The 27,669-nt window shown below is 38.8% G+C and overlaps 7 protein-coding genes across 9 annotated transcripts; 4 read left to right on the top strand and 3 right to left on the bottom strand.

Annotated features, from left to right (window-relative positions):
- The first annotated feature begins 92 nt into the window (after positions 1-92).
- sxph (saxiphilin) lies at positions 93-8,129 on the top strand. 2 transcript variants are annotated; one of them, XM_072452403.1, is made up of 17 exons: positions 93-231; positions 1,184-1,347; positions 1,965-2,064; positions 2,139-2,315; positions 2,823-2,985; positions 3,055-3,119; positions 3,645-3,802; positions 4,782-4,968; positions 5,064-5,212; positions 5,290-5,380; positions 5,479-5,529; positions 5,603-5,785; positions 6,360-6,507; positions 7,047-7,129; positions 7,202-7,386; positions 7,737-7,923; positions 7,998-8,129. In XM_072452403.1, the coding sequence occupies exons 1-17, from the start codon at positions 177-179 to the stop codon at positions 8,039-8,041; spliced, it is 2,190 nt and encodes a 729-aa protein (XP_072308504.1). In that variant the 5' UTR covers positions 93-176; the 3' UTR covers positions 8,042-8,129. The 2 variants fall into 2 exon arrangements, with proteins under 2 accessions (XP_072308504.1, XP_072308503.1); XM_072452402.1 differs by having other exon boundaries at positions 93-237.
- A 589-nt stretch (positions 8,130-8,718) lies between these two features.
- On the top strand, positions 8,719-11,245 carry sirt4 (sirtuin 4). Its single transcript, XM_072452900.1, has 4 exons — positions 8,719-8,855; positions 9,477-9,952; positions 10,501-10,795; positions 10,916-11,245. The coding sequence occupies exons 2-4, from the start codon at positions 9,477-9,479 to the stop codon at positions 11,066-11,068; spliced, it is 924 nt and encodes a 307-aa protein (XP_072309001.1). The 5' UTR covers positions 8,719-8,855; the 3' UTR covers positions 11,069-11,245.
- An 850-nt stretch (positions 11,246-12,095) lies between these two features.
- cunh1orf74 (chromosome unknown C1orf74 homolog) lies at positions 12,096-12,982 on the bottom strand. The gene has a single exon (XM_072452399.1). The coding sequence runs from the start codon at positions 12,919-12,921 to the stop codon at positions 12,133-12,135; it is 789 nt and encodes a 262-aa protein (XP_072308500.1). The 5' UTR covers positions 12,922-12,982; the 3' UTR covers positions 12,096-12,132.
- A 33-nt stretch (positions 12,983-13,015) lies between these two features.
- On the bottom strand, positions 13,016-13,795 carry tomm6 (translocase of outer mitochondrial membrane 6 homolog (yeast)). Its single transcript, XM_072452400.1, has 3 exons — positions 13,615-13,795; positions 13,196-13,313; positions 13,016-13,096 (listed from the first exon to the last, which is right to left on the bottom strand). The coding sequence occupies exons 1-2, from the start codon at positions 13,716-13,718 to the stop codon at positions 13,217-13,219; spliced, it is 201 nt and encodes a 66-aa protein (XP_072308501.1). The 5' UTR covers positions 13,719-13,795; the 3' UTR covers positions 13,016-13,096; positions 13,196-13,216.
- A 595-nt stretch (positions 13,796-14,390) lies between these two features.
- uqcc2 (ubiquinol-cytochrome c reductase complex assembly factor 2) lies at positions 14,391-15,443 on the top strand. Its single transcript, XM_072452398.1, has 4 exons — positions 14,391-14,582; positions 14,970-15,044; positions 15,133-15,199; positions 15,280-15,443. The coding sequence occupies exons 1-4, from the start codon at positions 14,445-14,447 to the stop codon at positions 15,387-15,389; spliced, it is 390 nt and encodes a 129-aa protein (XP_072308499.1). The 5' UTR covers positions 14,391-14,444; the 3' UTR covers positions 15,390-15,443.
- Positions 15,444-15,598: 155 nt separating this feature from the next.
- tspo (translocator protein) lies at positions 15,599-16,809 on the bottom strand. 2 transcript variants are annotated; one of them, XM_072452396.1, is made up of 4 exons: positions 16,636-16,809; positions 16,106-16,287; positions 15,875-16,013; positions 15,599-15,801 (listed from the first exon to the last, which is right to left on the bottom strand). In XM_072452396.1, the coding sequence occupies exons 1-4, from the start codon at positions 16,765-16,767 to the stop codon at positions 15,622-15,624; spliced, it is 633 nt and encodes a 210-aa protein (XP_072308497.1). In that variant the 5' UTR covers positions 16,768-16,809; the 3' UTR covers positions 15,599-15,621. The 2 variants fall into 2 exon arrangements, with proteins under 2 accessions (XP_072308497.1, XP_072308498.1); XM_072452397.1 differs by having other exon boundaries at positions 16,772-16,809.
- An 830-nt stretch (positions 16,810-17,639) lies between these two features.
- On the top strand, positions 17,640-27,381 carry frs3 (fibroblast growth factor receptor substrate 3). The gene is made up of 7 exons (XM_072452395.1): positions 17,640-17,929; positions 18,775-18,895; positions 19,136-19,224; positions 19,304-19,490; positions 20,354-20,515; positions 21,748-21,866; positions 21,945-27,381. Exons 3-7 carry the CDS (start codon positions 19,159-19,161, stop codon positions 23,205-23,207), a joined length of 1,797 nt encoding a protein of 598 aa, XP_072308496.1. The 5' UTR covers positions 17,640-17,929; positions 18,775-18,895; positions 19,136-19,158; the 3' UTR covers positions 23,208-27,381.
- The last annotated feature ends 288 nt before the right edge of the window (positions 27,382-27,669 follow it).

The following is a 27,669-nucleotide window of genomic DNA, read 5'->3' as shown; positions in this document are numbered from 1 at the left end:
CTTAAATTGACAAAAACTGCAAATGTGGGCAGTCCTTGTGGCAGCTGTTTTGAAATACTTTCCATATGTGTGCGAAAGTTACTTGGCCTTACGCAAGAGTTGAACAAGTATTTTTGTAGCTCCAAACTGTGTGAAGTCTCTCCTGGTCAGCTCCTAGTCTCTGCTCTGCCGCAGCAATGCAAGGACGCTACTCTCTTTTGCTTTTGACCATATTTCTTTCACATTCCTGTGGTAAGTGTTATTGCTATTGTTATTTTAATGAGCTGTTTTTTTATTTTACAATTGTTTGTATTGTAGTATTAGAAATAAAAAACGTATAATGGATTAGTTTGGATTTTATCGTTATTTTAATAATTGCAACGCAATCATTTTATACAGCTTTCTTCCACATACCCAAAGTTGTTTTGCAATTTCATTAATTTACTCCCCATAATGGATGGTGGAAAGCTACTTTTGAAGCTGCCCGAGGGAAGACTGACAGAACCATGGCCAATCTACAGTTTGAACACGCACTCACTGTGGTGGGAAAATGACTTCATTTCAGTACAGATACAAGAGCAAAGATAAAAAAGTAAAAGTACAACATAAGTATCTTACTTCAGTAAAAGTGTTGAAGTACCTTTTAAAAAATGTAGAGTAAAAAGTTCCCAGATTTGAGAACTGTTAAAAGCATTAAATGTAGTGATCTGGATAAAGAATGTATTTATTTATGGTCAACAAAAGCAATTCAGATCAATTGCCCTAATTCAGATTGAATTTTTCTGGTGAATTCTATATTTTTGTTTACTCCAAATAGAGGTTTGAGCCAGAATGTCACCATGAACATGCTACAAATAACTCTTCAAACCATATAAAATGTACTTTCTACTTTTCAGTCCTTTTAAAAAATGTAGTAAATTAGAAAGTACAGGTACACTGCTCTCAAACGTAGTGAAGTAAAGTAAAAAGTATCCACTGCAAAATGTACTTCAGTTAAGTATAGATAACTACAAAAAATTTAACTAAAGAACATTACTTGTAGTAATGTAATTCCACCACTGCTCACTCGCACTACATTTATATCCAAATAACAATCAGGGTTTCAGGGAATATCTTGCTTTAAGCCTATAGTTTTGTTGCGTCTCCTCCTGATTGTTGACGTCTGTAATGTTAAAATTAAAGAATTGACCTTTCTTTGTTTCAGCCAAGAAGATGCGTTGGTGCACAGTGTCTGAGCCGGAGCAGAGGAAGTGCGCTGAGCTGGCCAAAGCCCTTGTTGCCGTGTTGCCTCCAGCAGAAGTGGCAGCTTTTGCTCGACTCTCCTGTATCCTCGCCTCCAGCACAACTGATTGCATCGAGAGGATCCGGGTGAGGGGGAATACAGTATGACGTGTGCATGTATGAGCAAGCCCACAACTGTTTTCTATTCATTGAAAACGGAAGATAATAAGATTTTCTATTCAATTTTAAAATGCAGAAGAAATAATACAATACATTTAATTATTTTAGTCACAAAAGTTTTCATGTATCACTGCCAGAATCATAAATAATTTATGGTTTAAACATATTCAAACTAATTTGAATACTTTTTTGCTGATAACACTGGCTATGTTAACACAATTCATATCTGATTTCAGGCCTGAGATTATTTACATTAAATGCAAACCACAACATTTTATGTGAAAATTAGAGGGATCATGATCAGAAAGAAATCAGATGATTTTGCTGTTTACATCATGTTAATAAGCATTTAACTCCAAAAATCTGACAATAATCAGATTTTGAGTCTGTATGTAACCACAGCCATGTGTTTGTACATGTGCCGGTGTTGACAAGGAAAGTTATGCAAAAAGGTTGTAGAGACAAACAATCCACTAATCAACTTAACTAATACACACCAAAGATCACATCTAATTGTTGGGTTATCTGATTACTCTACTTTTGTTTTACCATGTAAATGTGCCCTATTTTTTATTTTATTGCAGGCTAACCGTGCAGACATAGTGACACTAGATGCAGGTGAAGTTTACTCCGCTGTGAAACAGTTTGGCCTCGTCGCTGTTGCCAAGGAAATCTACAACGACGGTAAGCTGTCTTGCTTTAGCTCCTCCCATCACGATGAGAACAGGTTTATAGTACTTGGTCCCATTGTCCCTCAGGAGGGTGCATCCTGTCTGTGGCGGTGGTAAGGAACAGCAGCCTGGACATCCGCTCGCTGGCGGGGGTCCGGAGCTGTCACAGTGGGGCTCGGTGGACCGCGGGCTGGAGTCTGCCTCTGGGCTTCCTCTTGTCCCGCAACTACCTGAGCTGGTCCAAGGAACAGCCACTCAGCCAAGGTTTACATTTAAAGTGGATTTAAGCAAACATTATTTGTGCTGATGTCGCTGCTCATGGCCTTCTTTAATATACACACTTTTTCTGAACCCAAATTAGTTCAGAATTACATTTTTAAATATATATAATTCTGTTTCAGTTCAGTTTATTTAGTTTCAGTTATATCCCATTTCATCACACGCAAGTATATACAGTATGGTTTGTGTGACGAGAGGCAAAAAACCTATTATATTCATCAATTTATACATTTATAAATCATACAATTTTCCTTTTTAAGCATTTAAAGAATAAGCAAGACCTTTCTAATGTAGACATTAAATGAGTTCAAAGTTGGTTATTTGTATATATACCATTCACACTAAAATCATAAGCTTAACAATTATAGCTGGAATTAAAGTATTATACTGTATTTTCAAAGAAAATAAAATCATAATATTACAAGTAATACATTCATAATAATAAATGGTGTGAATTAATTTAATATTAAGTGTATTTTTATTTCTTTTTAGATGTCAGTGCATTTTTCAACTCCAGCTGTGTTCCTGGAGCGGCCGCCACGGCGCCGACTCTCTGTTCTCTGTGCCAGGGCCAAAAGTCCTACATTCGACATAAGAATTATCACTGCGAAACATCCCACAGTGAACCTTTCTACAACAGCCAGGGCGCCCTCAGGTCGGCCTAAAGCCATAAACTGCCTCTCGATTCACATTGCAGACAGTGGTTTATGTTTAATTTGTGCAGATGTCTCAGGAGTGGAGCAGGAGATGTGGCATTCGTTGACCATTTAGCCTTGCAAATTATTGAAGGTAATTCGACATGGGGTGCTCATCAATATATCGTATAAGACCAGAAATATTCTGTCCAATGTGTCTTGTTGGCATTGATTATGTGATTTTGTAGAATGTGGAAAGATATTTTCCATCTACATTTGTGCTTTTGCATTCAAAGTATTCATATTGGTACTAGATGTGGGCAGTTGAAATTAATTTGAATAATATCGGGAATGTTGTTTTGAAGATATGCAACATTTTCATCTTGAGTATATCAAAATACTCCAAAAAGTGCTAATTAAAAATTCAAATAGGAAAAGTTATGTCAACTTTCAAATAAGGGTATATGGTGATATTTCTACTCTTTTGTGATTCATTTACAGACATTTCACATTTGTTTGATAATTAAACCTCAATGAATATGTTTAAAGACATGTTTTAACACATTTCTGTTGAAGTGACATAATATTGTCTCACTATTGTAATTGAGATGCTCTAAAAAGATGTTGAGACATATCGCCCCCCCTAATCGTTTCTCATGTTCATTTGTATCTTTCTTAGAGAGAGAATGGGGCGAGTTCAGACTGTTGTGCACAGATGGGACCCAGGCTCCTCTGAGTCTGTACAGGTCTTGTTACCTGGGCCGAGGTCCGGGAGCGGCACTGGTGACGCGATTCAACCTGCGCAAGATCGCGCGCAAATTTGTACACATAATTCAAGTAAAGATTTAGTTATGCTATTTTTGTTTATACTTGTGGCATTCTGGTGGTACTATAAATGTTTTAAACTAATTTAAATTAAATAAAAATAAAGAAAATAAAACCAACAACGCCACCGGGCTTACACCCGGAAAACTAACTAAAAGGACACACAGATTCGTTCTTGATTATACAGAGGCAGATTCCAGTTTCACATGTAATTTATTTAACAGGCTATTAATTTAATAAATACTTTAACACAGGCTTAGGTAACAACACAGTTCGTATCAGTTCTTTATGCGTGGATGTATAGTCTTTTAAGAGTCCAGTGGATCTGGACAACACAGGGCACAGACATCCATATCAACAGAGGGCAGGGCAAGGCAACGGCTCCAGCGCACACCGCCGCTCCAGAGAGTTTAGGTTACATCACGTTAGCTGCCCGGGACCACGCGCTGTGGGGCCATGACAGCGAGACCACAACAATCCCGAGTCAGCAGAGATCACATCGGAGCGTTAACAAAGCGGCGCCAGGTGACAGGCCACGGCACTGGAGAGCGGAGGTACGTGGAGCAACACCCAGACCCAGGAAGTGCGTAGGTCAGAGGATGAATGACAAAACGGAACAACATTTTATTGGCCAACGGCCCTAATGATTAGCCAATAGGAAGTGGCATGGTCTGCCCGCAGGCCATACTGCCACATACTGTTATGTTGATAAATTGAGCTGAAGGACAGGTCGGAAATCTGTATAAATAAAGTATAAATACAAGTGAAATGCATTTTTTCACAATAGCCTCACAAAGTGGCAATATTTTTTTCACCAAAAAGTCGTGATTATTGTCAAATAAATCACCCAAATAGGCTTGAGTTCAAATCAAGGAACTTAATGATGTTATGATTGGATGGCTGGGGTCGATAAAACTAATAGAGTTTTATATTCTAAACAATAGTAATATTATTTTTTATTGATTAGTTATGCAATAAATCTTTTTTTCAGAAGCAGTTTGGACCAAAGGGAAAAGAAAGGCTCCGTTTCCAACTTTTTAACTCCTCTGCGTTTGGGGAGAATGATCTTCTGTTTAAAGACGTCACAGATAAACTTGCTGTTCTGACAGAGGACGAGGACATCAGTCAGGTGCTGGGACTGGACTATGTGGCTCTCCTCAAAGGACTAGGACATGAAGGTGCTTACTCTCATTGGTATGTGGATGTGAACATGGACATAGAGAGCGGTTTAGTGGTGAATATGAGGCCTAATAAATGCAGTATGTGTGTGTAGGGAGCTCTCTAGATGACAGTGTGATCCGATGGTGCTGTATCAGTCAAGCAGAACAGAAGAAATGTGAGCAATGGGCTCTAAGCATCAAGTCAGACCCTCTCGTGTGTATCCGGGCGGCTTCTATGGGAGACTGTGTGGAAAAGATGAAGGTAAAATCTCTAGATCTAGAACTCTAAACTAGATGTCTGTGGTAAATTATACCTCATAACTTTGTTGGATGTTACAGAGAGATGAGGTGGACGCGGCCTCACTGGACGCCACGCACACATTTATTGCAGGAAAATGTGGTCTTGTCCCTGTTGTCACAGAGTATTATGGTAGGGTATTATCTCATAAAATGGATTAACAGTCAAATCTGATTTTAAAAAGTACGACACAATTTAATGATATGTAATGCTGTCAACATTGTTTCCAGGTGTACAATGCTTGTCTGCAACGGAAGGATCAACACATCTGGAGACCGATGGTGAAATTAAATGAAATATAATTATGAAAAAGGAGGTAAACGGCAGTATTTAAGTAGTTATTTTCCTTTACAGTCCTGCCGTCAGTTGTGGGTGTAGCAGTAGCAAAGAGAGTGAGCAGGAGTATCTTCATTGGGAACCTGGGCAGCCGCCGCTCCTGTCACAGTTACATGTACAGCCCTGCAGGCTGGCTTCTGCCTTATAGACACTCCCTGAGTCTGGAGCACAACAACTCCTCCCCGTGCAATCCTGACCAAGGTTTGAGTTCACTCTTAAAAGTGTCACAGTCAGTGTTGTGAATGAGGAAGAATACTAGTATTTTGTAATGGGAACAAGCAGTAGAACATTTATTATGAATATAGTTTAAAAAGAACACAACATAGAATTAAAATAACTTTCTTTGTTACACTGTTTGTTCTGCATTATGTCTCACAAAGTACAGATGGGCACACTCTCACCACAAAAGCAGTGTATTCGTTTTTTGAATCTTAACTTGCAAAATCAAATACATACAATGTATTCCTTTGATATGAATAAATTAACTCTATTCTGAATTAGTGAAAGAGTAACTGTATTGTAATACAATAACTTAAATTACATCTAGGATAAATTACTAAAATATAAAAACTTTGAGTTTAATTCTACATTCCATTCAGTCCAGACACTTTTTATGTTATACTTTAGCCTCATCCAATACATTTACTGGCACCTCTAAGCACATTTCAGTAGGAGTTCCAAATTACAAGATTTCCCACCCTTAACCTCAGTTAATTGAGTGCATTTTAAAGCCTATTGTACTGTAATCTGAACGCCTGTGGCTCTGTTTCTGTAGTGTACAATCAGGTGTTTTGGAAAGGATGCCTCCCTGGCTCTGAGGGAAACCTGTGTAAAGTCTGTATGGGAGGCACAGAAGATGCTCCTTCCAAACGCTGCGCTGACAACCACAATGAGCGCTATTATGGAAACATGGGCGCTTTAAGGTCAGTGCTGTGTTTTTACTTTGTTAATGGGGTGACAGAAGTTCAGTTGGCAGTGTTCTAATCCCACCTTCCCCCCAGTGTCTACATTCACTGGTATAAGAATGTGTGAATGGTTGAGTTGTAAAGGTGGGAAATATACTGAAAATTGATCATATTACAATCGTTGTTTAGAAAATATGCAAGTATATTGTCTATAATACGAATAAGATAATAATAACTATTATTAAAAGGCTGGAAAAGAAGCAGTGTAAATATAAAAGTATAAAAAACGTGCTATATAATCTTTAAAATAATGATTAGAATGTGATATTTCTACACTTTTTGGGTTAATTTTACAGTCTTGCCCTTTAAGTAGCAATACTTCTGTGATAAAATTACATTTACAAGCACATTTTAGCACATTTCTGATACTTAGAAATAACATTGTTTGAATATTATCATCAACATCGTCTAAAAAAAAAGAAAAAAAAAAAGCACTGTATAAATGTAATATGTCTTTAAGTGAAGGACGTGCTCTCTTGGTGTATCGCGTTCTCTAGGTGCCTGGTTGGTGATCCCACTGGAAAAAGCTATGGCGAAGTAGCCTTTCTTGAGCAGCACAATCTCCAAGCCAATATTCTCAGTAATGGACTCAAACATTTCCTAATTTAACTTAATAGCCACAGATAACTCTCATCCTACATTTGGTCTGTAGGTTTGAGCTCCAGCGGCTGGGCTCGGGGATGGACTTCTGCAGACTTTGAGCTGTTGTGTGCTGAAGGTCACCGCGCTCCTCTGTCAGAATGGGAAACCTGTAACCTGGGCATCATCCCTCCGAACACAGTAATGACCAGACCAGTGCTCACTGCTCGAGTTTACGACTTTCTCATGAAGTCCCAGGTAGAGCAATGCCATTAATTTGTATTTCAATTAAATGGCTGTCAGTAAAAACATGACCAGATTTTGGACTGATCTTTGTGTTTTAAATAGTACCTCCTAAAAAGTCTTCCTTGTTCATTAAATTATGGAAATTAACACTGAAAGTCCTAAATAAAATGGAATTGGAAATAGTGATTGATCAATACCAATATGTATTATGATTAATTTATTTATTTTTGTCATTTTGCCCTGCTCTAGTCCCAGATCTGTCAGAACATTCACCTGTCATTTATTTCATTATTGTATCGACAATCAGATCAAATGAGCAAAGACTGAACATATGCTCTGTCTCATTGCTTTCTTTTTTTTAGGAAGCTCTTGCTGCTAATCCCCACTCTGCGTTTAAGTTGTTTGAGTCGCATCAATATGCAGAGAGTGATTTGTTGTTTAAAGACGTCACTAAGTGTTTTGTCCACACAAGCCACAAAGACTATCGCTCAATTCTTGGGGAGGAGTTTTACCAACATGCAGAAACTGTCTTCAACTGCACACATTCAGGTCAGTAACTAAACAGCGCTACATTAATGGAAACAAAAAATAGGAGTCATTATTTCTATATAATCTCATGACAGATCTTTTGGAATTATGTGGCAAGGACATATGCAGCATCTTTTGAAGAAAAAACTGAAGAGAATTTGTTGAAAAACTGCCCTTGGTCATTCGGAAAGCAGCAAATTGTGAATAATGAATAAAGTCATCCAAAACAACACGAGTTTGTGTTTTATTTATGTATTATTGTAGTGTCTCTCCTCATATTTAGTGTCTCAAAGAGTTTTTTGGAACATTTTATAAATATTTCAATCCGAGGAAAATATTTTAAAACATAAAAACCTTTAATTCAGACTGACCTTTGACCTTTTCTGCATTTAAACAATGTTGTCTACCATCTGATTAAACTACCAAGCCTGTGCAGGTAAAATACAAAAAGAAAGCTTTTACACAGTTATTTCTGGGTAGAATCGGGGTTTGGTTGTACTTCAAACCCACAAACAAAAAAATACTCTAAATGTTTATATTTTAGTATTTTAGCCTCTAATTCCATATAGCTCCCAACAGCAGCTTTACTCCTCAGATGGGATATGAAATCTGATTTTCCTCTGCAGAGCTTGTTTCCACTTATACTGAGAGTAAATCAGACACCAGATGCCTAATTTGCCTAGTTTGAATTAGGCAACATTTCAGTTGGCGTTTTAGGGGAAATCAGCCGGAATGATAAGGGGTTAAATTCGAAATGACTTCAAGTCCCAGTGTGCACTTCGGCCTCGTGTAACACTAAATATCGGATACCGGCGTGTTTCCGGTAGCGCTACCTAATGAACGTTCCTAGGTTAACAACCTTGTTATACAACTCTGCTTCGGCAAACACTTTTTTTGTGTCTTACTAAGCCAAATGTGCCGCTTATGACTTGTAGCAGAGAGAATATCTGAAGGTAAGTTTCCTGCGCATGTTATTAACGAATGTATCCTGTTCTACTTTTATCATTTTAGCTTAAACAGAAGATCAAGTATCAATTTGTCTGTGTCAGGTTTGCATGTGTTGTACAAATCGAATCTTTGCTTTGCTGTAGTGTTTTTTTATTCTAAATAATGGTTTATGATATAATAGTGCATTCACTAGTTATGCTAAGTCCTTTTTCTCGTTTGTCTCCCTCTTCCGGTTGATATCGACAGGATGTAGGCATGGATCTATTATGTGTGTAGGTGGTTATAAATATGAATGCACATATCTAAATTTTACTCAAACATCCATGGATGATTTGAAATTCACAATTTTCACAGGTATTAACCATTAAATAAAACACAATAAATAATATATATTTTGAATGGAAAGAGTCATATAGTGTTGCATATAACAGGAAGCTGGCCATGAATACAATGTATCAAAAATAAATCAAAATGTGACTGGGGCATAATTACTGAGTGGGCATAATTGATTGATTGCCCTATAGAGCAATACTAGACAATAATCACCTTTTGGTATATTGAAGTGTTTTGTAACAAATGTGTTTTTCAGGAGTGTGTAAATAATAACAATATTTGTTTTTCTACAGATGAGATTGCTGTTGCGAACCCTGCCCCTGTGCACACCATCTGGAAACAGGACATTCTCAGGTGTGTTGAACTTTGTTCCGCCCTGCAGTACCACAAATGTCCAGTATGTGGAGGAGCTGCAGGAGTTTGTGTCCCGGGCCAGCCGCCTGTTTATCTTGACTGGAGCAGGACTGTCCACAGAGTCTGGGATCCCCGACTACCGCTCTGAGAAGGTGGGACTGTACGCACGCACCAGTAGACGTCCCATGGAGCATATGGAATTCATACGCAGTGCCAAGTCCCGTCAAAGATACTGGGCCAGAAACTTTGTTGGGTGGCCTCAGTTCTCCTCACATCAGCCCAATGCTGCACACAGGGCGCTGCAGCAGTGGGAGCAAAGGGGCAAGCTGCACTGGCTGGTCACGCAAAATGTGGACGCTCTTCACTCAAAAGCTGGACAAAAAAGTCTCACTGAGCTGCATGGGTGTTCTCACAGGTATATTATGGAATTTTAAAAAAAGAGGGTTTGTGGTAGTGCTTGACCATATCATTTAGTTCATGACATATCATCATTTGCATTTGGGGCAGTATGGAAGTTGTAATATTGTGAAATAATTCTGCGTACACTGCAGTGGACTTTCCTCAGTTGTGAGACAGACAAAGATTGCAGCTAATAGCAAACGCCATCACCTAGCATTAACACTACCACAACAATAATTACATTAAAAAGCTGTGAGGAGTGGAAGCAGATCTTATAACTATGACTTAAATATCCTTAAACAAGTCAAAACAAATATAGATGCCACAGTTACGTATTTTGTCTGGCGTAATTTACATTGTGAATTATATCATTGCAACTCTTCTCTTATATATCATGGACTAATTTTAGACCAAATTGCACTGCCCTAGTTGTTGGTGAACGCTCTAACCACTTAACCATTCCCACTGATATAGTGCACAAATATATGCTTCTTTCATGGATATCAAAATATTTATTGTGATAAGTATTGAAAGTATTCACTTACAGTCTGCCTGTCTTTTTAGAGTGATATGTCTTGGCTGCGGTGACATTTCTGCCCGGGAATATCTTCAAAGGCGGTTTGAAACTCTTAACCCAGACTGGACAGCACATGCCGGAGCTGTGGCACCAGACGGAGATGTGTTTTTGGAGGATGAACAGGTTCTGCATTTCAGAGTGCCTTCCTGCGAACACTGCGGTGGTGTACTCAAGCCGGAGGTCACGTTTTTTGGTGACACCGTGAGCAAAACCACAGTCCAGTTTGTCCATGAAAGACTTGCTGAGTCAGATGCTGTCCTTGTTGTTGGCTCTTCTTTACAGGTATGTTTGTATAAAATCCATTAAAAAAAGTCACCACCTTGATGATTATTATTGTTTATCAGGCATTGTATTTCTAACAAATGTTGTTTCTACAATAACTGATGGGTTCTTTTGTTTTAGGTTTACTCGGGTTACAGATTTTTATTAGCGGCAAATGACAGAAAAATCCCTGTTGCCATTATCAACATTGGATCGACAAGAGCGGACCACTTGGCCCAGATCAAAGTCAGTGGTCGCTGTGGAGAATTGTTGTCTCTCATTAAACCACTATGATCCCAGTCTAGTTGGACTACCTCATATTTATTTATCTACCGGCTAGAAACTGTATTTCTTATTCCAGTCTGTTACACAGAAAAGTCAGAAATGTTAGGTGTTAGGGTTTACTTAAAATGTTGCTTTTAAAATATGTTTACCATGGGGGTTTAATCAGGCAAACAATTGAACTCTGGGTACTTGAACAGGCCTTATAGCACTACCAAGTAAATATTTTGGGCCTAAATTATTATTTTTGTCTTATGCTACTCTCCAGACCCTGCTGCATCTTTATGGTCTAAAATTATTACGATCCATCAGAAAAAGTTTTACAGATTAAAAGTGTTTTTTCTATTTTCCTGAAAACCTTGAAAAATTAGGCCATTTTGCTTTGAGGCTAATTATGTGAAAAGGGGTTTTGGCTGAGCTATTTACAAGTACTTACTGTAAAGGAGGCCTAATACAAATGCCATGTTTATTAGAATCACTTAGAAATAAATCTGATAAATCTGATAATCTGAATTTAATCTGATAAAATCAAGTCTCCTTGAACACGTTTTTTAAATGTGAAGAAAGCAATATTTTAAAGCTGTCATGCCCCGACTCGAACCGTTTTGTTTGCTTTTAAGGAAGCATCCTAGGCTTATTGGCCTGAGAAGCTAAAGTTCACTGTGAAAATCACTATCTGTTCTGATTATTATACTTCTGTGCCTAATCTGTGTTGCTACTCTGGAATTTCTCCATTGTGGGACAAATAAAGGTTATCTTAGCTTATAAAATAGTTGACTGACATACTTAAGGGTTACCTACTGTATGTCAAAGTCAAAATTGAAGGGAATCAAGAAATTATTTTTTGTTTATTTGTTTACTAAATAATTGATAATGGTTAATAATTTATGTGCACCAATCTAATGCTCGTAAATGCCAATATTGCCATATTGTTTCATAAAAGTAGCTCTCAGGACAAAAAAAAAGACCCAAGTTGTACATGTAGGCTTATCATGTATTGCAGTGAACACAGGTGACAGTAGTTTTACCAATGGATCGGGTTTATTTGATCAAATGACATGCATTATACAACCTACTCAAAGACATACTGATGGCAATGTTACTGTTGTTTGACAAATGGTGAGATCTGTAAGGACATGTTGTTTTTCAAACCGCTCTTTAAGACGACTATTCCAATGTTTTAGGATGGACTGAGACTTTTTAAACAAATCCACTGGGATACTGAAGGAGTACAGACAAGATGTGTGACTAGTGGCATCAGTTTTCCACGTTGCTGAAGCAGAAGTAACCATTAAAGGGGTCATAGATAGACAATTCTCAAAGCTCTTGTTCTGATCAAACCAGTAAGTGACAGGATAACCCAATAACACACCAAAACTTGTACACAGATTCCATTCTTCACACTGTTCACCAACATACAGAGGTTCAGGATTATGTCGTTCACATCCTTGTATTAGGAGCTGTAGTTTTTGCATCATGTCCATGAACTCTCCTCTAGATTGGTCAAATAAAACAGGTGATTTTAGCAAATGAGACACATCAACTACCCCCACACTGCCACAATTTAATATTTCATGAATGTGTAATAACACAAACTCTTTGTTGACTATCAGGGTGTTGTCATTTAAATCTAAAGTGAACAGTGATTCGGAAACAATCTGCGAGGACTGCAGGGAGCTCAGGTAATGCTGCACCTGCTCTGAACTGGCACAGTTTGCATCATAGAGGAGAGCCGGTTTTAATCCTAAATCCACAGCCAACACCTGACTAAAAAGGTCTAAACTTCTCAAAAGGGATAGCGATTTCTTTCTAGCTGATAAACAGTTTTGGGTTGCAGCCACAATTACATCCCGTGTGGCCATCATTGCATCATTAAAATGTACTACATTGATCACAAAAGATTCACAATTACCATAAAAGTTTTGAAACAAAAACACTGAATAAAAAAAAAAAAAAGGTTTAACAAGAGAAAAAACTATTATTGTTGTTGTTGTTGTCGTCCAACCAGATGGATGAGCATCCTCTTTCGTCACTCTTGAACTGTACAATGAAAAATAACATGGTATTGAATCAATCAATGGAATCAGTGTTACTTAATTATTTAGAATCACTGTCTCTTGCTATTTATTGTAGCTTTACCTTTTTGTGACATTATGGATGTTATGTCACAGGCTGAGGAGACATCAAATCAAAATCTGAGAGATTTCTAGCCACCCAAACTCCAGCAACAAATAAACCGAGATTCACCAAGAGATTCCTGAAGATTCACAAGAAAATTGTATAAATCAATGACTCTTGAAATACCAGTTTATGCAAATCACCAATACAATAGTAATAACGGGGCAAAATAAAGTGAAACAACTGAATCATACGAACAGAATTAATAGTGTTAAAACTTTCACCATGTATATCATTATAAATTAAGATCCTCAATTTGGATACATAAGTTTGAGGATATTGAGGGTTGTCAATGCAAGGGCAAATATTCCAGCACAGCATGCCACCAGTTAGCAAGATGTTAGCACCATGTTTTTCCTTTTTAAGTATGACCATTTTACCTTCTAAAGTCGTTTCTGTCCGTAGCAAACCGACAAGCTGAGGTGACCCACTGAACCACACCAGAAGGCCCAGACGAGCCCTTTTTAACGCTGGGCGCACTCATGTTTTTGCCGGTATGTGCGAGCAAACTGGTTAAAGCTACCTCAAGTCAATCCGAGAGGGGAAGAATTTAAAGGTTGCACAACTTCTTCTTCTTTGGTGTTTTGTGGCGATTTGGTATCCAAGTGTTGGTATCCGCCAGACTTTATTTTTTAGATTTTATTCCAGAGCTGACTAGATAGAGAGATAGAGCCAACGTGCTGCCATTGCAAGGGGAATCACAGAGTGGGATCGGCTGTTTGTCCAAGAAGAAAACGAATTGATAATCTCAGGACGGAAAATAAAATCTCATATTCTGAAGCTGTGAAGAGGGTCAAGAGAAAACGTGTGAGGAGACGTTGAATGGGGAAAGAATCAAGGAGGGCTTTATCAATCTATCTCTTACTATGATTCTTAATTGCTCAGTTGACCTGAATAATAAGAAGTCGGGCAGAATTGACATGGTCCTTGTTGCTGCCAAAAGATTCCTAAAGGTGGATAATATTTTTACTGGGAAAGATCTAGACAACACGTTTAAGGAGGACTTTTGCGACCGGAACTGATATAATGAAAAAAAATACTTTGTTTTGTTTTGCTTTTCTTTTTCACTCATTGTTAGTATAAGCACCAAGCACTAGCATATTGGCTACAGCAGGTGGCGGTAAGTCTGCCAACCTCCATAAACTTCCAAAAGAAGAAGAACAAGAAGACGGTGGTCGCCGAAGCTCAGAATTAAGTTTTGCTTTTCAAAATGTCTGCTACGCGATATCGTCGGTTCCTTAAACTATGTGAAGAATGGCCCAGAGATGAGAGCAAAAAAGCACGGGATTTGGGGACGTTCTTAAGACAGAGGGTGGCTGCGACTTTTCGAGAAGGAGAGAGCACACAGGTATTGAACTTAAAATGGAAACGCGTTGCAAAACAAACCAGGCTAAGCTAAGGCTAACCCTCACAGTTTGCCCTTGCTTGCGCTTCACTGCTATTTGTTTTCTGTGTTTATTGATATAATACTTCAGTTCTCAACCGCAAATTGAGAATGACTCTTAGATGAGAGTCGAAATATTGGAAATGTTACATGTTTGTTGTAATTGACTGCCTGATATACAATTATTACTTCAAATTTAACAATAATATTAAGACCAATATTCACATTCTAGAACACCGCTGTTCTGTGTATTTCTTCATTTGTTCCCCTATTTTTGTCAGCTACAGTTTGATCTGAATAGAACTCATGTGTCTTATGCAGGTATTTCCTAAGAGTTTATTTTTGTTTTAGATTTCAGACCCAGAAAAGTGTGACCAAATGTATGAAAGTCTGGCTCGGATGAACACTAATGTATACAGACAAAAAGTGAGTTGTACAATAATTGTAGTATGGCCATTTATGGTAAGTGGAATACTTAAATACATTTAATTTAATATGTTTTCTTTTTGACCAGTTTCCCCGAGTAAAAGACACAAGTTTTACAGGTGTAACAGTGGAAGAATGTAGAGTTCTCCTTTCTGGTATGTACAGTTGGACACAATAGTATAATATATAGGCATATTGTATTTATTGTATTAACTTTTATTTTTTAAATTTACAGGAAGCATGCAACAGATGGATGAAGAAAAGAAGGGTTTGTGGAAGACGTTAATGCAGAGATTTTCTTCTAAACCACCAGAAGACAGTCAAGAAAAAACTCAAGAAAAATAATTGTTTTTAGAAAGTGTTAAATTACATGGATGAAAATAAAGATGCTTTATGGAATTTAATATGTTTACTTGGATATGTAAAATTTTAGAAATCATACAGAACATACAACAATAACAATATTTCTACAATATGTAAACTTTACAAATGCAGACCAATATTTTATTGATTACAACATTGTGTACAAATTAAACAATTTCTCGATGGCAAAATTTAATAGAAAAAGAATCCCTTATTATTCTTCCTTCTCTCCCTCCTCAGGATTGTCCCTCCAGATGCTGTAGTTGAGGGAGGTGGCGAGGCACAGCCAGGCCAGATAAGGAGCCAAGAGCAGAGTGGCAGTTTTGTTTATGGGATTCCATGACCACATTGTGGCCCCCACAGTGCCAGTGAGCAGCACAATCTCGATAAGAGCCTAACATAGAATATGTCGTTACAGTATTAACAAAACAGAAGCACAGTATGTTTAAAAGATTAGTAAAATGTACCCATTTAAGCTTGTGAGCGCCAAAAAAGATTGGAGTCCAGGCCCAGTTCAGTGCCAGTTGCAGACCATACAATCCTAGTGGAACCCGTGCATCTTCAGTAAATCCACCAAGTTCTTTCCAAATTAGGTATGAGCCATAGCTGCAGCATTTACCAAAATGACAACAAATTATGTTAATTAATATGACACTAAAACGTATGAGCTAAAACGTACACGGATCTTGTGGCCTTACCCCATGCCAGTGTACAAACAGGTCCATACTACTGGAAAAGCTGCGTCTGGTGGCCTCCATGAGGGTTTTTTCAATGTTGGGTACCAGGTTTTCACCTCTTTACGTGTAGTAAAGCCTAAGTAGAGTCCTCCCAGGTGTGGGAGGGCAGTCATTCCAATCATAGGTAACCACCCAGCCATGGCCTGATAATAAGACATGCAAAATACAATTAGTTAGTCTAATTACAATTTGTACTCTTCTTGCCATTAATAATCAACTCGTTATCTAAACATTCAAAAATTACAAACTAGATAGTTACAAAAATTGGTCACGGAAAGTAAACTCAAAACACGATTGACACCTGCACTGCTGTGTAAAAGCCTAAACGCGATGACGTAGGCTGTCATTACACCTGTCAGCCAGGTTAGCCGACATAAACAATACCAAATATCTTCGGAGTTCTTTCCAACAAAACGGGTATTTGAGGGTTTAATACAATGGAAGTGCGTGGGTCATTTAAGGTAGCCTCATACATAGTAGCCTGTACTTACGCTTGGCTCCACGTAGCTTTTGACACTCGATTGTTGGTTTGGTTCAGTTGTGCATAAAAAGTGCACTAATACCGCACTCACACAACGATATGTGCAGATATTACAGTTTGGCACGGGTAAATCTCTTATCATAAACCTCAGGAAACATTTGACCGACAACTCCCAAAACTGCTGCTGCCAAACCAACCAGAACGCGTCACGTCATCAGAATAACGCACTGTGATTGGTCGACAGCACATTGTATCACGTTTTTGTAACAACTATTGTAATTCAAGTTATTTAACTGTACGACGTGGTTCTTAAGATAAAAACTTAGAGATACGTTAAAGTGACTTGCTGTCCAGTCATAATGATTTGACTATACGCGAATATTTTCTTGTTTCAACAGCTGTGCACGTGACTGTACGTCATTCAACTCAAAGATCCTTTATTCGGAGGGGAGTTCAACCATCAATTCCTTTATTTTGGCACACACGACGAGGAGTCCCGTCAGTTTTGATTGTTTACTTTATTATAAAGAAACATATTTGTCAGGCTGACTATTTGATGACAATCCTAAAATGAACTTCTCGTGCGGTGTTTCCCCCCCAAGTATCTTTGTCCAGACCACCTAAAATGAGCTTGAAGAAAAAAGAGAAGACTTAATTCATTTACTTTAAATTACATTGTAAGTGGGCATTTATTTGAAGCAAACACGTATTTTTGATTGAACATTGAAAATTGATACAAATAGAGGTATTCAAGCACAAAACTGCATATTGTTGTGCCAAGTTGTTAATAGACTGCTTTGATTTGGCCAAAAATAAAAAGAAAAAAGAACATTCCTAACTGAATGACAGTATCTGTCCATCCACCCCTCTATTGTATTTGGAAAGTTTGGATCATGGTCACAAAACGCCTAGTCCAGATGTATCACAGTTGTTCTACCATGTTATAGCAGTGTTCCAGCCCTGTTATTGTGAGTGTGTGGCCGCTCCTCCCTCTGGACCCCGTGGACAGCCCCTCACGGCCCCTCCATGGTCCTCCAGCCTGTACCTTCTTGTCGCTCCCCTTGGCTCGTTGTCTCTGTGAACTTTCACCCCAGCTGCATAGGAAATGTCATACAGGCAGAGGCCCGTGCTGCAGCAGGAGGCGTAATAGCAGGAAAAATAACATCATTTTACTGCTCCCGCTGCATCTTTTTCCTTCTGTCTGTCGTTCAAGTGCCACATCCAGCATCAGCTGCAGCTGCCGCCGACTCTCTCTGTATCAATGCTCCGCTCGCATCAGGGCCAATAAACGCCGTGTCTGACATGTGAGTAGCAAACCATAGCTGTCGTTATCCACTTGTTCGTTCACTGTTATGTTCCTACGCTATTGTATCCACCGTGCCGAGCAGCAGCCTTTCAGAGGCGGTGTGTTGGGGCTTTACAGCCCCTCTGATGCCTCTGAACTGTGGAAGTGAGCACGAGGATGGGGCACATCGCCGCTGCAGCAGCAGCTCGGCTGATTGAGCAAAAGGCAGATATTTCTGCTGTGAAAAGCTAAACTGACGAAAGGCGTTGTGCTGTGTATCTGTGAAATAGCAGCGTTTAAATGTTAGCTAGCGCTTGAGCTGGAATGGAGCTGCATCAGGCCCAGGATGAGCGCTTATTGTAGCGGCTTCATCAGTTTACAAGCGACACCAAATACATCCAGACCCACAAGAGCCAAGACCTGTCTGTGCAACCATCAGAGACAATCAGAGACCACATTACACATGTGCAACAGCCTGTTATCCACGGAATCTAGGCCTGCTGTCGACACTGATGTGATGTTTGAGAGAACTTAAGGCAGATGTTTTATCTGTCTATACTACTACTACTACTACTACTACTACTACTACTACTACTACTACTACTACTACTACTACTTCTACTACTACTAACAACAACAATAATATGATTAATATTATTATTATTGTTGTTCTTGTTAATAGTAGTAGTAGTAGTGTTATTCAATTCTTCTTATGCACATCTTTTTTATAAAGTGTATCCTTTCAAGGACTGTTAATGTTGATCATACAGTTTGCTTGGTGTGTGTATATCTGAGAGCAAATTTGAGTATCATCATCACATTTAAATATTCTGTATCTGAGACATTTGCCTTTTTTCTGTGAAGGGGGAAGACTGTTTGGTCTTCCTCAAAGATGTCAGTCACTGAGATGTGCCGCGTGACCACAATGCCCAGTCGAAGACCCGGGGTTTGAACCAAAAACCTTCTCACTGATGGCCTAGTCTGAGTAAGGTTTTATGTGTGTATGTGTTTAGAAATGTTTTCACAATTTGAAGCTTGATAAATGATTATTCAATTTGTAGTACTGTATTTGTAATAATGTAATTATGAAACAACGTTGGTAAAATATGAAGTATTTGGTTATGGTTTAATAATCACTACTATTAACCATATTTTCATCATGAACCGGACATAGGCCACTTTCTTGGTTTATGAATTAGACTGAACGCATCTTCTTCATGTTTAGGTTTCAGCTGGCCTGCTGTAGCTATGGGGAGCTGCTGGAGCTGTCTGTACAGAGACCCCATCCGAGACAACCATCTCACCAAATTTAAGGCAGGGCAAATTGAGTTTAGATGTCTTCAGACTGTTTGTTCCTCCGATTTTATTTTAACTCATTCAGATCTGTTTTTAGGTCACCAATGTGGATGATGAGGGGAATGAGTTGGGTTCTGGGATCATGGAGCTCACTCAGACAGAACTCATCCTTCACACTCGCAAACGGGACGCGATCCGGTGGCCGTACCTATGTCTGCGCCGCTACGGCTACGACTCCAACCTGTTCTCCTTTGAGAGTGGGCGGCGCTGCCAGACCGGACAGGGTAGGCTGAAGACCAGCTTTCATTCATTCTTTGTATAATTAGCGAGGAATTGTTACAAGTATGACATCATTGCATTCTGGGAAATTATGGTATTCTGGATGTTCTGAACGATGACAACATTTGGATTAAAAGGTTCAATTAACTAGACTGCATTTTGGGAATCACCCAAAAATGTAATAATAAAACAAGCGCTTTAACACAATTTGAATGTGATGTTCTAAAACTAAACATGTTTCATTTGTGAAGTTTGCTGGAGTTATCTTTTAAGCATTAAGTAGAATAATATGGTAGCAATGATATTCCACAGTGTACCATATATTTGGAATGTTTTATTGACTATACTATGATATTGCCATTAAAGAAAAAACATTTATAGAACAAAGTGAATTATAGAATGATCTTGCTCTTTTATAGAGTCTAGTTCAGTTTAAGGCCACATGATAAAAATAAAGTACAAACTTGACAGAATGTTATATAAAGTGAAGAGTGTTTTTAATAATTATTTTAGTATCGACATCTGTATCAAGTATGTATCTATCAAGTATTAAAATGGTGACAAAATGACAACAGTAATCTAGTTATGATTGTAGCAATTATGCAAATGAAAATAATCTCATTGATAGAAAGCAAAATGTCTTAATCTCAAAATATTCTCAAATTGACTATTTTTTTAAAACCTTTCTATATCAGTGTAGCCAACTTGAATTATTTTAATGACACTTAAATCCAGTTGCATTTCTATAATACTATGAGCTTCCCATTCCCATAAAATTATATTTTTACTATGATAATTCCAATGCATGAATGAAATATGGATATAGTTACATCACTGATAATAACTTCTATTTGTTTTCTTTGGTTAGGGATATTTGCTTTCAAGTGTTCTCGCGCCGAAGAGATCTTCAACCTGCTGCAGGAGCTGATGCAGTGTAACAGCATCAATGTGGTGGAGGAGTCGATGATGATGGGCCGCGGCGGTCACACTCCAGAGATGGAAATGTCTCGCACCCCACAGACACCCAACAGTGAGTCAAGCACTCACAAGCACAATGCTGTACAACTTTGCTTTTGGGATTATCTGTAGATCTGGGTTTCAGCAAAACAGCAGCCATTCTGTGAATTATTTTAAGACTCAGGTTAAGTGAGAGTTACAGAGGTGGCAAAACACCTGCTAAAGCTTGCGGATTAATTCGTACATTATTCCTTATAAACCATGTCTAATGCTGGTTATTGTACATTTAGAGATAAGATAAGATAAGATAAGATATTCCTTTATTGTCCCACATGGGGAAATTTCATTGGTGCAACGCAGGTAGATACAGAGGTAGATACAGAAGAACAGATCACTTATAGGAAGTCTGAAAACACTTTCAGTAGAAGATCTCCTATAAATAAATAAAAACTCCCATAGACAAATAAATACATAAATACCATTGCATGTGATCCGACGGTAATTGCACATGAATATGTGTCAGGACAGCACATAGATTGCACATGAATTTCACAGTAATTGCACATGAATTTCACAGTAATTGCACATGAATTCCAACAGCAATTGCACATACGACAGAATTGCACATCAGTATTAGGTTCAGGTCAGTATTGCGACGGGATAACGTGACGATCTCCGGGTAAGACGACAGTTCTCCGCAGTTTCATGAGTTCCTCCTTTGTATAAACGCGGTACGGCGCCGGGCGGCGGGCGGGGCCGGAGCCGGGGGACTCAGAGCCAAAACACATCGCAACGACACGAAGAGAACACTCAATCCAGCCGAACAAAGTCAAAACAAGTTAATTTAAAGCGATTCCAGTGCGTGTCCCGACCGTTCGTGAAGTTCCTCTTTCATATAAACGTGTATATAAACGTGTACCGACGACACGCCGTACTTCAGCGGCGGCCGGAGGGCGCGGGGGGCTGGTGGGCTCGCTCGGAGCTAGCTCACGTCACAACAACACAACGAATGCAACGAAAAACGCTCAAATCCAGCCGAAAAAAGTCAAAAACAGTTGAATTAAAAAACTATTCCAGCGCGTGTCCCTATCGTACAGTAAAATAGAAAAAATATACTAACTATATTTACAAAATATAGGAGATAAAGCACAATAAGTGTGAGAAAGAAGATGAGGAAGTTTTTTTTACAAATATATAGAATATAGAAAACCAAGTCAGACCATTTTTGTTGCTAAAATTAAAAAAAATTAAATAAATTAAGAAATGTAAGAGAAAATCATTGTCACAGTGTAAATGTGTTTTCAGCGCCAGGATTTCCGGGTCAGGCTTTTCCAAATGGTTACCCAGGTTACCCTCTCAGAGGCGACTCACAGCCTTCAATCACAGAGGAGCACGGTCACAGCCTGATGGGTTTGGAGGACCAGGTCAGCTGTTTTTCTGTGTATTAATAATCAAGTTGGCTCAGTTTTTCATATTTTGATATGTTTTTTTCCCCCTTGCAGACTCACACCTATGTAAATACTGTTACTATGGAGGGGGATCTCTCTATGCGTCACTGTGTGCACTCCCTACCTGAAGTTCGTCCCAGCACGTTCTCTGAAACAGCTCGGGGAGGCCAGAGCTCTGCTCAGTCCAACCTGCGCTGCTGCTCCATAGAGGAGCATAAAGAACCTCAGGTATTCATACAGCCATCTTCACAGGAGGTGAAGTTCCGGCTGGGCCCTACTCCGGCACAGCGCCATCTAATGGACAGGGAGAGAGAAAGAGAAAGGCTCAACCCTCACAGTCTGCAGCCAGTAGAGGGCGCCACAGGGTCAGAGACAGAAGGAGACGAGCCCTCTATGCACTTGTGCAATTCTCATTCTTATCATCATTTCCATCACCATCCACTCCGCCATCCGACCCATGAGCTCTCGGACAGCAGCGAGCTGACCTACGAAAACATCAACGGGCTGCGCCGGAAGCAGCGCCTCAGCCCCAGCAGTGTATCCCAGTCTGTAGGCTCCAGCAGCAGCAGCAGCACCACTGGGGACAGTCACTCGCACTCCTTGCTGCACTCCCACGGGCCGGCCTCGCTGCCCCTTCAGGGCTACCCCTGTGACCGGGGCATGAGCCACCGCAGGACAGCTCTGCTCAACTATGAGAACCTGCCCTCTCTGCCCCCTGTGTGGGAGTACAGCGCCCTGCAGCGGGACGAAGAGCAAGAAGAGGAGGATGACGAGCAGGATGAGGATGAATATGATGAAGAGGAGGAAGACTTTGATGAGTATGAATTCTCTGAAGGGCCTGGGACGCCTAACGGGTACCACCAAGACAGCAGGGGCATCCATAGAGATGCTCTGCAGAATTATGTGAACACTGAGCAGGTGCAGCCGCCACGGCTTCGACACCCCTGCCCGCCTCCGCTTCGCTCCTGTCAGCCCGACAGAGGTGGCAGAATATTTAACTTTGATTTCCGTAGAAGGTCGAGATCCGGAGCAGGGGGCTGCGAGCACGGCCACATGCCCACGCGGCAGCTGAACTATATTCAGGTGGACCTGGAGGGAGAGCCCTGCCCCTCAGCACTCGCCGGGGTGGCCCAGCCTCAGCACCAGCGCCTACCATCCAAAAAGTGTGGATCGCAGCAGGCACCACGAAGAAGTGAGTGTTATGCTGTCATTGACCTGAAGAAAACTGCAGCCATGTCCAACCTGCAGAAAGCGCTGCCCCGGGACGATGGCACTTCCAGAAAGACTCGTCACAACAGCACAGATCTGCCTCTGTAGACAGTGTACAGACTCAGTGGAGAGTGAAGACAGCTGAAGACTTATCCTTATTTAGCACACTGGACCCTTCACTGTCATCATCATCGTACCGGCGGGCTGACAATATTCTGCAGGTACTTTCTGAAAAACTCCATTTGGGCATGGTTAAGGAATATGGGAAATTTGCCATTAGAATTATTTACAAATGTGGTGTGGAGTACGTCTACATCTTCACTCGCAATATCATCCTCACTCCTCTGTTTGCAGCATTGATAACATTTATACATTTGATAACATTGATAACATTGATACATTTTTCTTTTTGTTCACCAGCAACCAGTAGTTTAACACATGAGCCTCAGTCAAAAAAATAATAATATTGTTGGCGAATTGCCCCTCTGAGATACTGGCCAATAATCATACCTCATCAAAAGCACCTAAATCTATACTGTTGGCCAGCAAATAGGAGGCTCTTCTGTTACTGCTTACTGCATCTTGCACACTGACCTATAGAACTATATTTTATCACACAGTTGAATTGTCTAGACAAGATTGTATCTAGTATTTAAGTGCAGACATTTAAAGAGATTTAACTAAAACTACAGGACAGGTAGCACACATGGATGAAACATCCACTCACAGCAAACAGAATCGTAGCATACTATAACTTTTCAGATTCTATGTACTATGTACTACTAAGATCCCCATGGTTTACACTTGTCACACTTGCACTTTTGACCACTGAAAAACTCACCTCTCATTCCACTTTTGCCACAGGTAAGACTATGTTTTACCAGAAGCAGGGGCCAAATCTTAGAGCATTATATTGAATAGGTAAGGTAATTGAAAACACTTCAAGATGGTGTAATTAAGCTATTTTCTCATTATACCAGTTCTAAAATATTGTGAGGCCTTCAAGTTATTTATTTTCTTATTTATTTATTTAATAAGTTATTTATTCATTCATAATTGTTTGTAATCTTTTTCCATTTGATGACCAGCATTTCTGTAAATCCAGTCGATAATATGAAGACCAAAGTTCCACCTCAAATTATCACTGGAAATTGTACATTTACGTGCTTAATCTTTTGGAAAAAAAGAAAAGACTGTGTTTATATTTTAAGTGCCAAAATTGAATTGCAAACTGTAATGAGAAAAATCTATTGTGCCAGTAGGATTTATAAGAAAAAAAACAGGATAAAAGGCATGACCAACCGAGCAAAGGATACACATCTTTTTAATGCACATTCTATTCCATTCCACATTTACTTGGACAACTGTTTGGAAGCGAGTGTTTTGAAAAACTTGGTGGTGGTTTCATTGCTGCTAGGTGTAAATACAGACCCGTATACTCCAGCTACATGTCAAAAATGAAATCTTAAGTGTTTAAAAGCTATGCGATGTCAGACCTTTCACCGCGCTCTTAGCTGTTAGCTAATAGAAGTAGCATAGTTGTGTTCCTCTGAGCAGTACAAACGAGTGAGACGTTTGGATAGTATTTTGTCAGCTTTTTCAGCGCTGTTTTTGGATATACAGGTAGGTTCTGTGTAATTGTTGGGACTGGGACACACGGTACTTAACTATCACAATGGGCAAATATGTACTGTGAAATGTGTTATACAAAGTGTTGACTGTAAATGTGGCTAAAATCTGTGGTATTCTTTTGGAAAACTGAACTGTAAACAAGCTCCTATTTCACATACTTTCCTGACAGCTATACCACCCTATAAAGGTAAAGGTTTCAAGTATCACGTAAACCACTACCTTTCTAAATCTTTGTTTCTATGGAACACTCTCGGATGACAGAGGATTATATGAAGTTTATGACAAAAGTATTAACCAGATAGTTTCAGACAGATGTTTACTGTATTATAAGTACACATTTGAAAACTTTAGTGTAAAACCCTCCGTATTTGACTTTGACTGATGTATCGAAACCAAAATCTTGTTAGAATCTTTAATTTTTGTCCCACTTTTACACAAAACCTATGAAAATCATAACTCAGCCACTGTATTTGCAAGGATCTTTTGCCATGTCATAAAATATCTAAAGGGATGTTTACATTGTTTTTGCAATAAAAATAATTTAATTTTGTTCACAGAAGTCACGCAGATGTGTTAAATAATTGTATCCTAGTCTTTTGAGCTGTTGGTTTCTGTATTCAATCTCTAAGTCTTATGTTAAAGGTACCGTGTTTACTTTTGTTACCTTAAAGTAGCATTTTAGCTCTTACAAATTGAGAGTGGCTGCTTTTATGTGATTTTGCTCAGCGTCATCACCAGTGCCATTTTGTACTTACCTTTCATTACAGTGACCATTCTTTCTTACATACATCAGAGTAATGTTCAGTGTAATATTTTTAAATACAGAAATGTGTTAAGTGTTTTAACAAGATCTACTAAGGTACCATATATTATATTTAAAACGGGGATTATTTTCTTCATCTCATGTAAAAGTGTAAAACGCGGATCAGACATAACCTTATGACCAGGTTAGTGGGTGGGGATGTATATTTTGCAGATTTTAATTATGTTGGGGCAGCTGAGACAGAGCAGCGCTGAACCAATACAAAAGATGTGCGCCTAAAACTGTTTATGTCATGCGTTCATGTGAAATTCTTAAGAGCCTATATACACTGGATCTTTACTATACTTTAAGCCTCACAGACATTTAGCCATAGCCCCAATCTGAGATTCTAAGGTAATTTTTAAATTGATATAATGGTGTAATAGATGTCAAGGTAAAGTTACTGGCCCCATCACAGTAAACATTCTGAAAACTGCTATTAGCTGAATAAGATGATAGTTTTGATGAAAGTCCATCTTATCTGTTACACACATTACCGGTATGTTGTGTATTATGCAGGTAATGGTCATAATATTATGCCTAATTGGGTTGAGTTCAGCCTAAGTTCAGCTCTTTTATCGTAGCTTTGTTTAGCAAATGAAGTAGTCGCATTGTAAATCTGCAGCGACTTCAAGTGACAGGTCCAGAAAATTCCTGCGTATCAGGTTCTGGATTTACAGTATTTTCGCTGTAAAGGTTGTGCAATGAAAAAAAGGCTTGATATGTTTCGCACAAATGCTTATCAATACCTTTTTAGTTTCATTTTTCAGTGTGCCTTTCATATAGAAGTTGGGACATCCTTATTCAAGAGAAGTGTTTTGTTAAGCTCCTGCTGTCACACATACACTCATAGACTCATATACTTGAAGTGGAAAAAGTGCCAACTCCTGATTGTTCATGATGTCTGAATAAATTATAACAAATCTAAAGGTTATTATAACAATGATAATAATAATAATATGTCAATAATTTGTTTGGCAAAGTTATGTGTAGTTTTGATTTGTAGCAGTGTGAAACCTGAGCATTTCTCTGATCGAGAATGTGCAAATAATAAAATCTCTATCTGGATTTTACCTTTTATGTTTTTATTTTATTCATATTTAAACAATTACATGGTTCACCACCATCCTCATCACACCATCAATCATATTTAATTGTAAAGGTTCCTGTTAATAATGAAAAACTATCTATTCTTGTGTAATTTTATTGTTTTTGTCTTGTACAAGGAGGTTGTCACTCAAGGAAGTGCCAAACATGTACACGGGTTTGAGCTGTACATTTTTGTGGCAGATTTGTGTATTGACATAATACAGGATGCATTAGCATAACTTTGTGATTTAATATTTTAACAATGAATGAAAGGCTTTGTGAATTTACTACTTAAAAAAAAAAATGAATGAAAGACATGAGTGCCAAATCTGCTCGAGCATGACATTGAGGACTCACTCTGTAGCTTGAACGCACTGGCCAATGTTGGGGAAACCGCGCTACTTTTTAAACTACTTTTTTCCCCCAAAGACAAATCTTCTTTATGTTTTATCTCTAATTTAAACTTTGAATATTTGTTGTATGTTTCTGTGTTATCACTTGCAGCGCAGTGGTAGTGTTTCATACTGCCATTATATAAAAGATGAACAGTCAAAAGAAGCATTATTTTGAGGTTCTTCTTCAAGCCATTTGACGCGGAGTAGAACGTTTTCTGTGCTCCTCCTTCATGTTGAAATCAGAAATGAGCCTGACATTCAGTGACTTTTAACAGAGGTTTTATCAAATATAGAGTGTGGATTTGTCCCAAATGTAAAAGTAAATGTAAGTCAAATAATATTAAAATTAATCAAAGAAACATTTTATTGTGTATTATTAGTCTTTTCTGTCAAAGACCACTTTAGTACATAAGACAGGAGTTCCTGTAGCAGTAATAGTAAAAACAGAGATATTTACACTGTTACCACGGAAACATTTGAATCACTGTTTTTTACTATTATGTTAGTGAATTTGAATTGCAACACACCCACCAACTAGGGCTTTGAACAAAGGGTTGTATAACAAACAGGTCCAGTGAGTGTCGGATACGTGCGGAGACACATCTGTTATGTGTGTTGGATGCATGCACATAACACACTGATCCACATCGGA

Source organism: Eucyclogobius newberryi, unplaced genomic scaffold (assembly GCF_026437365.1).
Source record: "Eucyclogobius newberryi isolate DKJ021-1_F unplaced genomic scaffold, fEucNew1.0.hap1 SCAF_19, whole genome shotgun sequence".
NCBI classification, from domain to species: Eukaryota; Metazoa; Chordata; class Actinopteri; order Gobiiformes; family Gobiidae; genus Eucyclogobius; species Eucyclogobius newberryi.
This window is presented reverse-complemented; position numbering and strand designations above follow the sequence as displayed.